The sequence below is a fragment of the Mchenga conophoros genome, linkage group LG16 (assembly GCF_057382185.1).
Source record: "Mchenga conophoros isolate Kocher_MC1m ecotype Shallow Benthic linkage group LG16, M_conophoros_male_GT1.1, whole genome shotgun sequence".
Classification (NCBI taxonomy): domain Eukaryota; kingdom Metazoa; phylum Chordata; class Actinopteri; order Cichliformes; family Cichlidae; genus Mchenga; species Mchenga conophoros.
This window is the reverse complement of record NC_140541.1, coordinates 9,458,930-9,473,244: the sequence shown is the minus strand read 5'-3', so window position 1 is coordinate 9,473,244 and position 14,315 is coordinate 9,458,930. Positions and strand designations below refer to the sequence as shown.

The following is a 14,315-nucleotide window of genomic DNA, read 5'->3' as shown; positions in this document are numbered from 1 at the left end:
AGGAAAAACAAGTCAGCTTTGTTCTATTTTTAGCTGTCCTCCAGGAAAATATGGCAACATTTGACAAAGAATTGCCTTTTGAGCTAAATACTAAATACAGTGGAGACTATTTAAATGCGTCAGGTGGGACGACACACCAGAACAAGACCCGATGAAGGCAGAGTAACTCATCAGTTATAGCTTCTTTTTAAAGGCATTAGTGCAGCATTTCAGTTAATGCTCAATGGATAATGTGTCACATTTGACGGCAGTCTGTTTGATTCACTCCGATGGCAACAAATGAAGTTGTCACGGAGCCAGTTTGATGATGGCCTTTGAGTTTTTCTCTGCAGCAGCTCATCTTTGTGCCTTCTGCCTTTGATCCTGGCCCATTGGGTGCAAAACAATATAAGCAAATGGATCAAGTGATGGCAAAGTGGCAAGACAAAGTATGGAAATGACACTGTAACCATTCACACACACACACGGGGGGTGGGGGTGACTTAATCCTGTCTCTCCTGCTGGCCCCCAGGGCCCTTCTTACCAAGCAGGCACATTCAGCACATTTCACAGTCTACCCCTTAATCCCTTTAGGAGGCTCCATTACATGTCAACTGTGGCCCACTGCTTACACCAGAGACTGTGTGCATCTTCTTGCATATAGCGAGTGTGTGTCTGTATGTATCGCAGTATGAGAAATGTTGATCTTATTAAGTCATTTAGGCAAGCGCTTAATTGTACAGCAGCTCTTTTCAGAGAGTGACCTCTGGGGAATGAGTTGGTGCTTAATATAATTAATCATACCTGTACCTGCTGAATGATACAAATTAGAGTTTTATTTTACTTTGTTATAATAGCATTAGTATTGTAAGTGATGTGTAGTTATTCTTTTACCGAAGGACCTAAATGAAGAGTTCATCTTCACAGGGCAGTTTGATCATTTATTTTTTGCAGTGGAATTTCCCATATATCACATTTAAGTGGGCAAGTATCACTGGTTCATATTTATGGGGAACATATAGGAAAGAGGAATGCAGAGAGACCCTGCTGTGATGTAGGGCAGTTACTTCAGAGGCAATGCTCATGTACCAGCTGCTACAACATTGCATGGAGTGGAACATTTAGCTTTTTTCACTTAGCCTTATTGATATCGCCAGGAGGAGGACTGGGTCAAAGCCTGTCCTCCTGTGCTTTTCAGGCAGTGCAGGGGTGATTTTCATCAGCAGGAGAATTGTTTGTGTAAGACTAGCTTCCCTGCCATCAGGAGCTTTCATTGCACTCATAGTAATGTGACAGATTGTCTCCTTCAAAATGCTTGGACACAAAGTGAAGGTCCTTTTTCATCAGATTAAAGACTTTTATGTTGAGAGCAAAGATTGTTCCACCAGCACAGATGTCTAACTTAGCGTTTTCCTTTGCAGTGGATAGAAAGTCTAGCAGGAATACTGCACAAATATTAGCATCGTTTTATTATTCTCAATGGATGGGCTACTGTCATCAATCTGAACTGCTTAACCACTTTATGGTCTGTGAATATAGCCTATGCCAGTGGTTATAGGGCGAGGGGCAGGGTTAGAGGTGGAGAGGTCGCCACATCCAATCCCACATCCACACTTATGGCCAGCTCAGAGTCACCAATTAACCTAACAAGCATGTCTCCAGGCTGTGTGGGGTAACCAGCTCCTATGGGGAGTACATGTAAATTCTGCACAGAAAGGCCTCGGCCAAGTGGGAGGTTCCAGTTTTTTCTAATGGCTTAACTGTTGGTTCTAGATGTTATTCTGCCACCTGTTGGTGACAGCTGCATTTTTTAAATTGCAAATATAAAAGTTAAAGCTATACGTTGTGTATTTGTTCATGGTTTTTGTGTATATGTTTTATATTTTTTCCTTTTTGTACTTGTGCACACTGTGCTTCTGTATCATACTCTGACATCTCCTATCAGAGTGCTTTGCAGTGATGCTAGTCTCTTCCAGCTGCCTGCAGCTTACAACTGATATCCCCATGTGCAATAACTGGATCACTGACCGAGTTCAAGACGTGTTTGAGTGGTGGAAGCAGCTTTCCAAGTCCCTAGGATGTAACATAGATGCCCCATTTGGCAGGTAGTTTCATTCAAATGGGCATACAGGACCATTGTACACATGCTTAGCACAGCTGGTCCCAGTAAGAATGAAACCTCTCGTACCAGCAGCATTAATGTCTATCACGAGGACCACAAAACCAGCTGGTGTCCCCCTATAAACCTCCAGCCTTTCCTGCCATACCGTGAACCTGCTCTCTGTGAATTTGACCCACTGAAACAAACATGCGCACATCCTCAGGGCACTACTAACCCAGCAAGTATTTTTAAGGATCCCCAGGATTTATTACCTAACTATGTAATGGCATCACTGTCTCCACATTGTCCCATATCTTTGCTGTACAACAATGCCTTGTTACTTGGCAACTAACATACAGCAAAGGCTCATAGTGATATATCAGTGATAAGTTCAAATTAGCATAGTGCCATTCCAGCTTTTTATTCAGGTACAAAATATATGTGCCAGACCTAAATTCACTGCCTGACCTTGGCGCTTTTTTCCCCTATAGATTGTGTGTTTCACATCTGCGTGTGTGCGTGTGTGTTCATTGGGTGAGTACATCCTTCAGTGGTCGATTTTCGAGGCGTTCTGTAATGCATTTTAAAAGGCCGGACCCTAAAGCTGTCAGCCCTGGAGGGAGAATGACAGAAACAAGTTGGGAAACACCAGAGAACACACTGTCTGGGTTCATCCTCCCCAAGGATTTTACCTCACAGCTCTCAATATCCTAATCTTGTCTCCTTGCTACAGTAAATATGATGTCAACAGAATAGATACTGTACAGTAATGCCACTGTTTTGCACATGTCTCAACTCTGTATATTTTTATATATTTTATTTATTGTTTACTCTATTTAATTTGTAAAATATGTGCACACACACACACACACACACACACACACACACACACACACGTAGAAAAATATTTAGTATACACATCCAGAAATGCATATACTATTATATATTGTACATATATTTATTAGTTTCAGATGTAGCCATTCTTGTATTTTGCTTGTTTACATTATTGTATTTTGCACAACTCTGTTGCTTGTGAAGCTCGCACACAAGAATTTCACTCACATGTGCTGTACCAATGTACCTGCACATGTGATGTGACAATAAAAGTGATATGATTTGATTTGATTAGATACACATAGGCCTTCTGGGTACTCCGCTGCAGTGAGGACGCAGGGTTCTCTTTTTGGTTTGTTGATGATGTAACAGTGGTACATTTCACAATTAAGTAATCATTTGGAGAATAGGACAGAATGTCAAAGTTGAGGTTGAATAACTTTCAGTAGACATGAAGAATACGAAATGAGGACGCGCTCTTGGAGCTACTTAATGCCAAATCTCTCAGCAACCTGTTCGAGGGCAGTTAAATGTTGAGGCTTTTTGTTCTGTTGCTCTGTTGAAGAGGACCTGTTATTATGCTCTCTATTTTCTGTACTGCGCAAAGGTCTTGAGTCACATCTCATTGTTTTGTTTTGTTTTGTTTTGTATTTTGCTAGGAAAATGGCAACTATGTGTGAATAAATGAGACATGCAAGCAAAACTGGAAATGCAGTATATAAGGCAGAAGCAAGCAAGCATTCTGTTCATCTGGACGTAGCATTTTGTGGGAGAAACGTTTCACGGATCACATTAACTCAGTGGACTGACACATCAAATTCACCAGGGAGGATACGAAAAGTCTCAGGTTAGCCTTCTTAGACTGTGAGATTTCCATAAGTAATGGGGGACATCTAAAAGCTGACATGTACCGTAAACCTACACATATCTAAGGTTTGACTCTCATCATCCACTGGAGCACAAACTGGGTGTCATCAGGACGCTACAACACAGAGCAAACACCATCCCCACAGACACAGCAGCCAGGGAAGCAGAAGAACAGCACATCAAGAGGGCCCTGAGTAAATGTGGTTATCCCAGCTGGACTTTTGTCAAAGCTGGAAAGGCACCTAGAAAAAGCTCCAGCCGATCCAGGAGAGAAGGACAACCGCTGCCCAAGCGAAAACCTGTAGTGATCCCATATGTGTCAGGAGTATCGGAGCAGTTGAGATACATTTTTTGTAAACACCAGGTCTCTGTGGCTTTCAAACCCCAAAACACGCTGCACCAAAAATTGGTCCACCCCAAGGATCGAGTCCCCCGACACAAACAAAGTAACATAGTGTACGTTGTTAAGTGCCAGGAGGATTGCCAGGATTTATACATCGGGGAAACCAAACAACCTCTGGCGAAGCGGATGGCACAACACAGAAGAGCTCGTCAGGCCAGGACGCCGCAGTCTATTTACACCTACAGGCCAGTGGACACTCTTTCAAGGATGAGGACACAGTGACAGGGAGGAACGCTGGTTTGAGCGTGGAGTCAAGGAGGCAATATACGTGAAAAGGGAAAGACCATCTCTGAATCGAGGAGGGGGCCTAAGGGTACATCTGTGACCATCTTACAATGCTGTGATTGTAGCCATTCCCCAACTCTCTGTGAATGGTACTCATGGCCATTGATCAGTGGGTTTTGGTCAGTGGGCTTTGATCAGTGGTTGTTGATCAATGGTCATGAAAAGTTGCATAATTAAGATTAAGGAACTGACCTCCCAGCTAGGGCTGGGCCATATTATACCGTTCACGGTAATACCGGTATAATGTTAGGCAACGATAGGAAAATGAAATATCGCGATAGAATGGGAGTAAAACGCGCATGCGCAGTGCCTTTGTTTTCATACGCACACGGCCGATTGTTGAGTGAAACAGATGAACCAGAATTGGTTTGTAAAAATGGTGCAACTTCAGTGATGTGGAACTGGTTTGGTGTTTGTCCGTCAGATACACGACAAAGCACATTTTTTTGCAGAACATGCAAGCGGCCGTTGTTATTGTCATATTTGTCGGACTAAGATGCTCTTAAATCTGGGCGTAATCTGGGTCCTAAACTCTGTATTCTTCAGGTCAAACAACACTGCAGCATCACTTAGAGTTAAAAACTGTCTAAATTCTTTCATCTTTAATAAAACGATCAGCATTGCTGCTTTACCAGGTGTAACTATAAAGTTTAACTTCCAGGCATCCATGAAAACAAAAGTTATTACATTTAACGGAGTTAGAAGTTAGCAGGAAGCTAGCGGAAGTTAGCTCGCTAGTTTCGCTAGTTACCTAAGCATGATATAGCATGTTCTGACTGAGAGATTTCTGAAAAAATTCAAACGTACAGCTCTGCTATCACTTGCAACATAAATGAAGACAGGAAACTAAACAGCAGTGACGTTTGTAGGGTTACTGAAGTTGGGCTAGCTGGTATATAATGATGTGCTACGTGATCGCTAGCGACACAGCTATGTTAGCATAACATAAACAGTGAAGCTGGAGGACGAACACTAACACTTTTCCACTTATAAAAGTTAACGTGAAGGTTCTTCATGGTTAGAGACAAATGCAATCGCATGGCAGGATGCTGTAAACGGACCAAACTTCAGTCAGGAGAACAACTGAGATAATCCATCCACAATACGAGGTTAGTCATTAATATACTGCAACAACATGGGAATAGAGCAGCTGCCAGAGAATTCAACATTAATGAATCAATGGTACAGAAGTGGAGGAAGCAAGAAGAATGAGTTTAATAAAGTTTGATTTATCTGACTGCTTTGTTTCGCTTAATGTGCCTTATAATCCCGTGCACCTTATGGTGCGAAAAATACGTACTGCACACTGCAGTTTAATGTTGCAAAGCACCTCTTTTTAACTTCAGTGGATATTATACATGGTTATGCTCAGGATATGTCAGCCCATTTCTACTGGAAATGCCTTTTGGTTAAACTTTCAGCAAGGAATTTGCATTTGCACTGTTACATTTTTATAAAGCTTTAATGTACATAAAAACCAGCTTCTTGTTTAAGTGAAAATAAATGGAAGGTTGTCTTTTTGCGCTAGTAATGTTGTGGAGTTGTATTTTGTCTCGCATCAATTATATCGTCGGTTATATCGTTATCGCAAATTTTCAAATATATATCGTGATAAATATTTTTGGCCATATCGCCCTGCTCTACTCCCAGCCCATTGTCCCTTCAGTGGGCTGGTTTCAGTCATTATGCAAATGTACTGTTTATAAGATTGGGGAAACCTGCAGTCAGCTGAGACTGAAGAAGTCACCTGGATGAGTGACGAAACGTTTCTCCCACAAAACGCTGCATCCAGATGACCAGAATCAACTTTTGGAGATTTACTTACCTAGATGATTGAGCATACATCAAGAAGTTTGGAAGTCATGCAGTATTTAGTATGATAATTTTTACTAACTCTGGGAGAACCTTAGGTTAAAAATATGAAGCTGGGAAAGAGCAAAACAGGCCCCATTTATGTAATCTGATGGTACAACAACAACCTTTCATATACTGTAAGTGATAAATGGATAATCAAGCTACACTTGTCATACTTTTCTACAAATTTAGTACCAAAAATGTCCACATGACTTTCACTAAATAATGCAGTCATTGACAAAGTTTGATTCAAATCAGGCTTAATTGCCTCAAAACAAGTAAAATGGCTCAAACATTACATGTATTAAGTGTAGCAATGCATCAGTCAGGCAAATGTACGGATAGTTATTAAGCAGAAACACTACATCTGTCTCTGATTCTCTTTGGTGCTGTCTGTTAGAAAAGTAAACCTATCTGGTTTCTGGCTGCTTTTCCTTAACATTTTTTTCCTTGTAGCTCTGCATGTAAATGGAGGCAGTGGAGGGAAATGATTATCATAAAGAGTGCAATATTATCTGTGAACGCGGCTGACTGTTTCCCCGGTGGGTCGTTTGGCTCCTGTTCCTGCTTGATGGCATCAGCAGCAAGATTGCCAATAAAAGTTTGTCAAGGGCCTCGGTGCACCCAGCCAACAGGCCACGGATAGATGGAAAGGTTTATGACGGTTTATGACAGTGCAACTTTCACAACCTGACACAAAAAAAAGTCAGTCGGGTGCAGAAGGTAAAGGCAAATCTCTCCATAGGAATTGCTAATATAGGCGTGCCATTATCACTGCGTGAAGAAACAGCTTTTCAGCTCCACATACGCCCACAGTTCTGTAAGTGATCCCCAGCAGTTAACCGGCTGTTTACACACCGTGCACGGTGAAACAACACTGCCATCATTTTCTGCTAGTGTCATAGGTTTCCTAAAGCGTACAGTGTACCTGCTTGAAATTATAGTTTTATTTGGTGTTTTAAAAATAAACCAGTATGACTATAAAATATTAATGTGTGTAGAAGAGGCATAGAATAGCAAAGTTGCCCTTAATAGTCTTTATTGTTGTGGAAGGTAAAAGTCACATTTACAGTGTGCAACGTCTCTGAAGAAAGCTTTCAAACACACAGAACAAACATGGTTCAGTTGTACAGTTTCTCACTCCCCTCTAAGTACTTAAGTTGCTACTTGTACTGTGAGACAATCTTAAATCTGCACACATTTATAAGTGTTGCTCAGCTGGGTCTCAGTTTATTTTGTCAGCCGTCCTCCTTTACTTTGTAGTGTGTGTGTTTGGTTTGAGATAATTCAGCCTGTTTGATAAAAATCCCACCAGTACTGGTTGGACAGCATCTGCCCTCAGATGAGATGTGATAGTCTTGTCCTGGGTGTGGTCCCGTCTATACCAGCCTACTTTTTCATCATTCTTTTCCTCTCTGCCTCTTTCATCCCTTCTCAGCCTTCTGAGTAAATTTTCTTCATTTCCTTTCATGCAATTCATATCTTGTTCATATGCAGGCCTATTTTGCATCGGCTTGACGGCGTCATTCCCACTCTCCCTCCCCTTGTCTCTATTTGTTTCATGTTTAACTCCACAGTTTGACCTCCAAGTCTTCTGTACAGTGTCCCCCTGGCTGCTTAAGTATTCTGCAAACACCAGCATGTGTTATTGCTCCCTCTTACTTTGTGAGACAGCAGGAATTTTCCATAGATCTGGTCTCTCTATAAAACTGTTCAGCCCTGACAGATTGTGTTGATGAATCAGCCTCCGTCTGCCCTGTGCTGAACCACTTCTCTCAGTGGCACTGCTGTCTACTAGTTATATAAAGGCCTCTTTGGGCATTTGTCCCACAACTGTCCTCCATGAGTGAAATACACATTGCAAAACTGGAAATTGAAATTTTTTACAGGCCTGGCATTCTTGAACCATTTTCTTTTTACTGGCAACATGTTTGCCATTCACACTTCACTAAAGTGCTGCAGTGAGATCAGATTTGAGTCGGTCCATATCAGCTCACCCAGACCTCCCAGTTTCTGTTGATTATTGTGGAAACTTCTGTTAAGTTCATAGGATTTCTTTGGTGCAAATACTCCATGAACTTCATTGATTTATTAATTAATTTATTGACTCTGTGATGATATTTTTTCCACCTCCTATAAGCACACATGTTCAATAATCATGTTTTTTTGATTAACTGTTTTAACTTTGCACGATTTTATATTCTGAATGTTGTATAATTGGCTTACTGTGCTCAGATCAGCCAATAAATACGTAGCAGTTCAATTTGAATGGACCAGTAGGTGGAAGCTCTACACCTGGAAGACAAGAGAAAAAGAACAGCAGCAGTGCCACTTATCATGGCATGTAACAGTGAATGATCGTTTTCGTATAAGACTGTAACCATGCAGATGCTATTAACAACCCTCCACAATGTACAATATGAGGTTAAAAAAAAAAAGAAGAACAAAGCACAACAGTTCATTTTTGTTATACAGCATTTTTAATGTAGCTTACCATAAGTAGTGGGCATATCAACTGAAAATATAATATTGTATTAAGTCCTTACATTTACTGTATCTTTTCAACTCAGACCATAAGCTCTACAATATTGTCCACTTTGTTTGTTTTCTTCTATATTAATTTAACCTGTGTCTCCTGACTCTTCAAACGTGTCTTCCTTACACGCAGCCAAGATTTCGGCCATAGACTCTATAAGACATGGATGTAGGTAGCATGATCACTCACTGGTTTCTCAAGGCTCCGTTTGAAGCCTGGAGATGAGCGTTTCCACAGTCGCCATCTTGGTTGCAAAAAGCAGACATGATCAGTGTCGCCTCAAGAATTATTTCTTTTCTTTTTTTTCCTCTTTATTTATAAAGTTTTGCACATGTAATTTGACATATCAGGCCCAATGCAGAAAGTACCAACGGATATAAAGACATATATCAAAACAAATTATGCCTTTAAAATTCGGATGATAACAAGAAAAAAGAAAAAAGGAAGAAAAAACAACAACCCACGCACAGAAAAAAACAAAAAACAAAAAATTATTTAAAAAATCAACTCCCTCCCAAAACCATAACAAAAGGGAACCCTGTGGTACAAAAGTTCAGTCTGTTGTAAGTGTTTTCAACGAATTAAAGTAAATGATAAAAGGCTGCCACATCTGTGAGAACTTAACATTTCCTCTGAGTCTAAATTTTATTTTCTCCATTTTTAAAAAGAACATAACATCTTCCAGCCAAAGTGATCGGGCTGGAGGGTGAGAAGCTTTCCAAGACAGCAAAATGCGACGCCGTGCCAGCAGTGAAGTGAAAGCGATAATATCCAGTTGCTTACGACTAAGGTTCAGGGTGGCGTCCTCAGAAACACCAAAAATGGCAACTAGTGGACATGGTTTGAGAGTAACGCTCAAAACATGAGAGAGCACTTCAGAGTAAAAAGTCCAGTATAATTGAAGTGACGGGCAGGCAAAAAACATATGAGTTAAATCACAGGGGGAGGTGTTGCATCTGTTGCACAGGTCAGGAATGCTGGGGTATATTTTAGATAATCTAGATGTTGAGAAGTGTAATCTGTATACCGTCTTAAACTGAATAAGGGAGAGTCTTGCACATGAGGCTGAAGAATGAATTCTGTCAATTACTTTGTCCCAGTAACCTTCAACAAACTGAAGACCCAGTTCCTGTTCCCAACTCGAGGCAATTTTCTTGGTTGAGTAATTGCCCGATGCCGTAATTAAAGTATATATTTGTGATATTAGAGCCTTACTGTGAGGCTTCAACTGGAATAAGTCTTCCCACCAAGGCTTGAGAGGCTGATTTGGAAACTCTGGCAAGATAGAAGATGCACAGTGTCTTATTTGAAAGTAGCGGAACAAATGATACGAGGGCAAATCATACAAAGAACAAAGGTCACTAAAGCTGAGAAAAATGTTATCTTTGAAGAAGTCATAAAAACATTTGATACCTTTTCTTGCCCATATACGGAAGGAGGAGTCCACCAGGGACGGGGGGAAGAGGTGGTTTTTGCAGATTGGGGTCAGAGCAGAAGCAGAGACAGAATTGACGTGACGCCGGAATTGATACCATATTTTTAGAGAGCCAATTAGAACAGGGGTTGTCTGTGAATCGTAACAGGGAAACGGGAAGGGATGAAAATAATAGTGCTGGGAGTGAGGAAGAGAAACATGATTGAGCCTCAAGGCAACACCAAGACGCCTGAGGATCAGGCAGCCAATAGGTATACTTCTGAATGTTGGCTGCCCAATAATAAAACATCAAGTTGGGCAGAGCAAGACCCCCACTGAGCTTACCCTGTTGTAGTGAGGACATACTAATCCTGGGGGTCTTATTTGCCCATATAAATGATGAAATCATTTGATTCACAGATTTGAAAAAGGACTTAGGTAGAAACAATGGGATACACTGAAAAAGATAGAGGAATTTAGGTAGGATATTCATTTTTATAATATTAATCCTGCCAAGAAGTGATACAGGAAGATTTGCCCACCTTTGAAAAGCCAACCTTACATAGGTCAGCAAAGGGTTAAGATTTGCTGTTCGCAAAGCTTTAAATGAACTGGTAATATGCACTCCTAGATATCTAAAACCTGAAGAAGCTAAATGGAAATTAAAATCTGTCTGTCTAAGCTCTTTTACAACTGGGTTTATAGGAAAACATTCACTTTTTTGTATATTAATCTTATACCCAGAGAAAGAGCCAAAACTCAGAAGTATTTTCATTATAGAGGAAATACTTGAATTGTTGGATTTGTAACATATAGTAATAAGTCATCTGCATACAGAGCAACCCTATATTCCGTACCACCACGAATAACCCCTTGAAACAGAGGCGACGTTCTGAGAGTCACAGAGAGAGGCTCTATTGCTAAAGTGAAAAGTAAAGGTGAGAGTGGGCAACCTTGACGTGTACCACGTGATAGAGTAAAATACTCAGAATTCACATCATTAGTACAAACAGATGCCAGTGGCGTAGTATATAAAAGATGAATCCAAGATATAAAACTGTCACCAAAACCAAATTTCCTCAAGACTGCAAAAAGATACCCCCATTCCACTCGATCGAATGCTTTTTCAGCATCCAGTGAGATCACCACCTCAGGGACAGTGCTATGATTTTTGGAGTATATTATATTAAGAAGGGACCGTATATTAAATAAGGAATGTCTTCCTTTAATAAAGCCTGTCTGTTCGTCTGATATAATAGAAGGGAGAACTCTTTCCAAACGGGTTGCTAGCAGTTTGGATAAGATTTTAAAGTCTACATTAAGAAGGCTTATTGGTCGATAGGAGCCACAACAGGTAGGATCCTTTCCTTCTTTATGCAGTAATGAGACCGAAGCCTGTCTTAGTGTCTGAGGGAGAGAATTATTTAAGAATGATTTCTTAGGGGTTCCCATATGGGGGGCACTAAAATATTGGGGTGGCACGCCAAAAACAGAATTTCGCGTTTTATTATGCAGTTGTCAGATATAGGTTTCTTAAAAAATATGGAAAAGAGAGAGACAAAGGAATTATAAGCCTAGTTAATTTCCTGCTATTAAAGTAGATATCACTGAAAATGGGTAGATATGAAAACCAAATAAGATTTTGAAGCAGTAATAAGTAACAAGTTCATGTTTTAACTCATTGTAGGGTGTCTTCTTCTCTTGTGTTAATGTTTATTAGAGTTATTACCAACCACTGGGGGTTGGTAATAACTGTTATTGACATGTGGTGGTTTTCAGATAGAATGCAGGTTTTTAGGCACTTATGCATTGGCTTAATTTTTTCAACCCAGAAGCTACATCCATGTTTAATGTTGCCTTACAAAAATGGCTGTTGGAAAAATTTTTTAAAAGTAGCTTAAAAATCAGGCAGGACACGAGATTGAACTTGTGTGCATAAAGCCGTGCACACCAAAACATGTCTGTCTTCCTAGTGTCAGTTATATGTGGACATACAACATGATGTAAAACTATTGCAAGGCAGATTAAATTTATTATGACTCTTATAATAAAATATATAAAGAGGCTACATTTGGCTCCTCCCTGCCACAGGAGGTCACCTCAGTGGGTTGCATGTTTGATTTAGCAGAGTTTTACACTGAATACCCTTACTGACGCAACCCCCAAAGAGGATTTGTAATTGTACTATTTTAATTGCATAAAAGAGAAAATTAGAGTAAAAAATAAATCGCTTTCACTCTTTACTTTGACTATTGAAAGGCCATAACATCGGCATTCACTGGCATTCCTGCAACACTACACCACTTTCCCCCCCACACTCCCACCACAACCACCCACCCGTTCTGCAGGTGTGCTTCTGTTCTCACAGCTGGATCTGTGTCCTTTAGATGACCATATTAAGAATATCCCATCTCACTGACATCAAACAGAAACAAAAGCAAAATAAAGGTCCTGTGCAATTTAGAATGGAAACAAAAGCCATCTTCTTTCTGTTCTATTCAAATATGATGTAAAATGTGTAAGATAGTTTATTAGAATGTCAACTGACCGCAGATGAAAGTAAACGCCTGCTGCTGGAAAAAGGTCTTTTCAATAGATGTTGTCGTCTCAGTCGCTGCTGAGCTGACTCACAACATCCACAGTGGCATTTTCAGCTTTCAGCATTTACTGGTATTCAGTTAGTTCAGCAGTAGAATAACCTTAGTTTCCTTTTATCTCTTTGATTGGCAAGCTGAGAAAAGAACAAGCGCTGCAGCAAGGGCTTCTGAGCCTTCATCTGTCAAACTAGCAGCAGAACTTGTGTAATCTCCAAACGAACACATGTCCATTTCTCTGCATCAGTCTGTAGAAATTAGACGCCAGTCATGATAATAGAAATCTAGACTGTGTCCTATGCCCTGCAAGGTTTTCTCCCTAGAGATATCGGTATTTCTCTCAAACTGCAGCACAGTTTGAAGGGAGGTTTTGCATATATTAAGATTTCTGTATTCTCCAAAAATCTGCTCAGCTCTGTGGCCGTCATTTAGCACTCATGTCTCTCCCAGTATCCAACATTCTGCATTTGTTTGGTCGTTGGCAGTTGTTTTATGCTTGTGTTTGTCAGGTTTTTGAGTCGAACATTTAGCCGGGCAAATGAATGAAGTGTATATGTTTAACGTGAACCCTTTCTCTCACACTCTCTAGGTTTTCAAACTGAAGGCAGTCCAGCTAGCTGAGAAGCTGCTTCCTGCCTTCAACACCCCCACTGGTATCCCCTGGGCCATGGTCAACCTTAAGAGGTTAGTGACACTACCACTAAAAACCATCCCATCATCTGTTAGGTTCTCTTAAATGCTGAAATGAGTATGAAATAAATTCCACACGGTCAGAAATGCCAGTTTTCTTTTGAGACTACACAAGATTTAACAGATTTCACCAGAATACTAATGAAGAGTTTACAGATATAAGTTTGCTTTACTTAACGACAGTTGTGGTTGGAAGTTTACATCCACTCATCACGAGCACGAATGTCATGGTCACGTGTTTTATTGATTACTTTGAAGTGTTCTTTTTCTAGGGCAGCATACATCTCTAATGAATTTAAAAAACAAGAATAAAGCACATACATTTGAGTTCGTTTTGGATTATCTCTAATTGATACATGTAACCTCACTAATATCTGGTTAAAAACCACTCTGGAAGTTGAATCTTGACCAGATAGCCATCAACAAGTTTGTGGCATAATTCTGTCTGGATATTTGACACTCTTCTTGGCAGAATGGGTGGAGTTCAATGGTTGGTGTCTTGGCACTGACCCGTCATTTAAGCGTAGTCCAAACATTTTCAATATGGTTGAGTTTGGGGCTTTAGAAACACCACTCCAGAAGCTTGATGGAGTAATTTGTAAACAACTACAGACACTGAGCATCAGTTCAAACAACTAAGTACGTGTTACTTAGATGTGTCACCACTTTGTCTGAAAGAAGAGCCAGACTTTCACCCTCAGATCAGAGGAAATTAGTTAAGATGTTCAAGGAACAACCTAGAAGCTATGAAGACTCAA

The 14,315-nt window shown here is 40.4% G+C and overlaps 1 protein-coding gene across 3 annotated transcripts in view; it reads left to right on the top strand.

Annotated features, from left to right (window-relative positions):
- The window catches only part of man1a2 (mannosidase, alpha, class 1A, member 2), a 150,916-nt gene that overhangs the window by 94,691 nt on the left and 41,910 nt on the right, over positions 1-14,315 (top strand). For all 3 annotated transcript variants that reach the window (XM_085250374.1, XM_085250375.1, XM_085250376.1), the window contains exon 7: positions 13,457-13,551. In XM_085250374.1, coding sequence (XP_085106500.1) covers positions 13,457-13,551 — 95 coding nt within the window. The remainder of the gene's footprint in view (positions 1-13,456; positions 13,552-14,315) is intronic.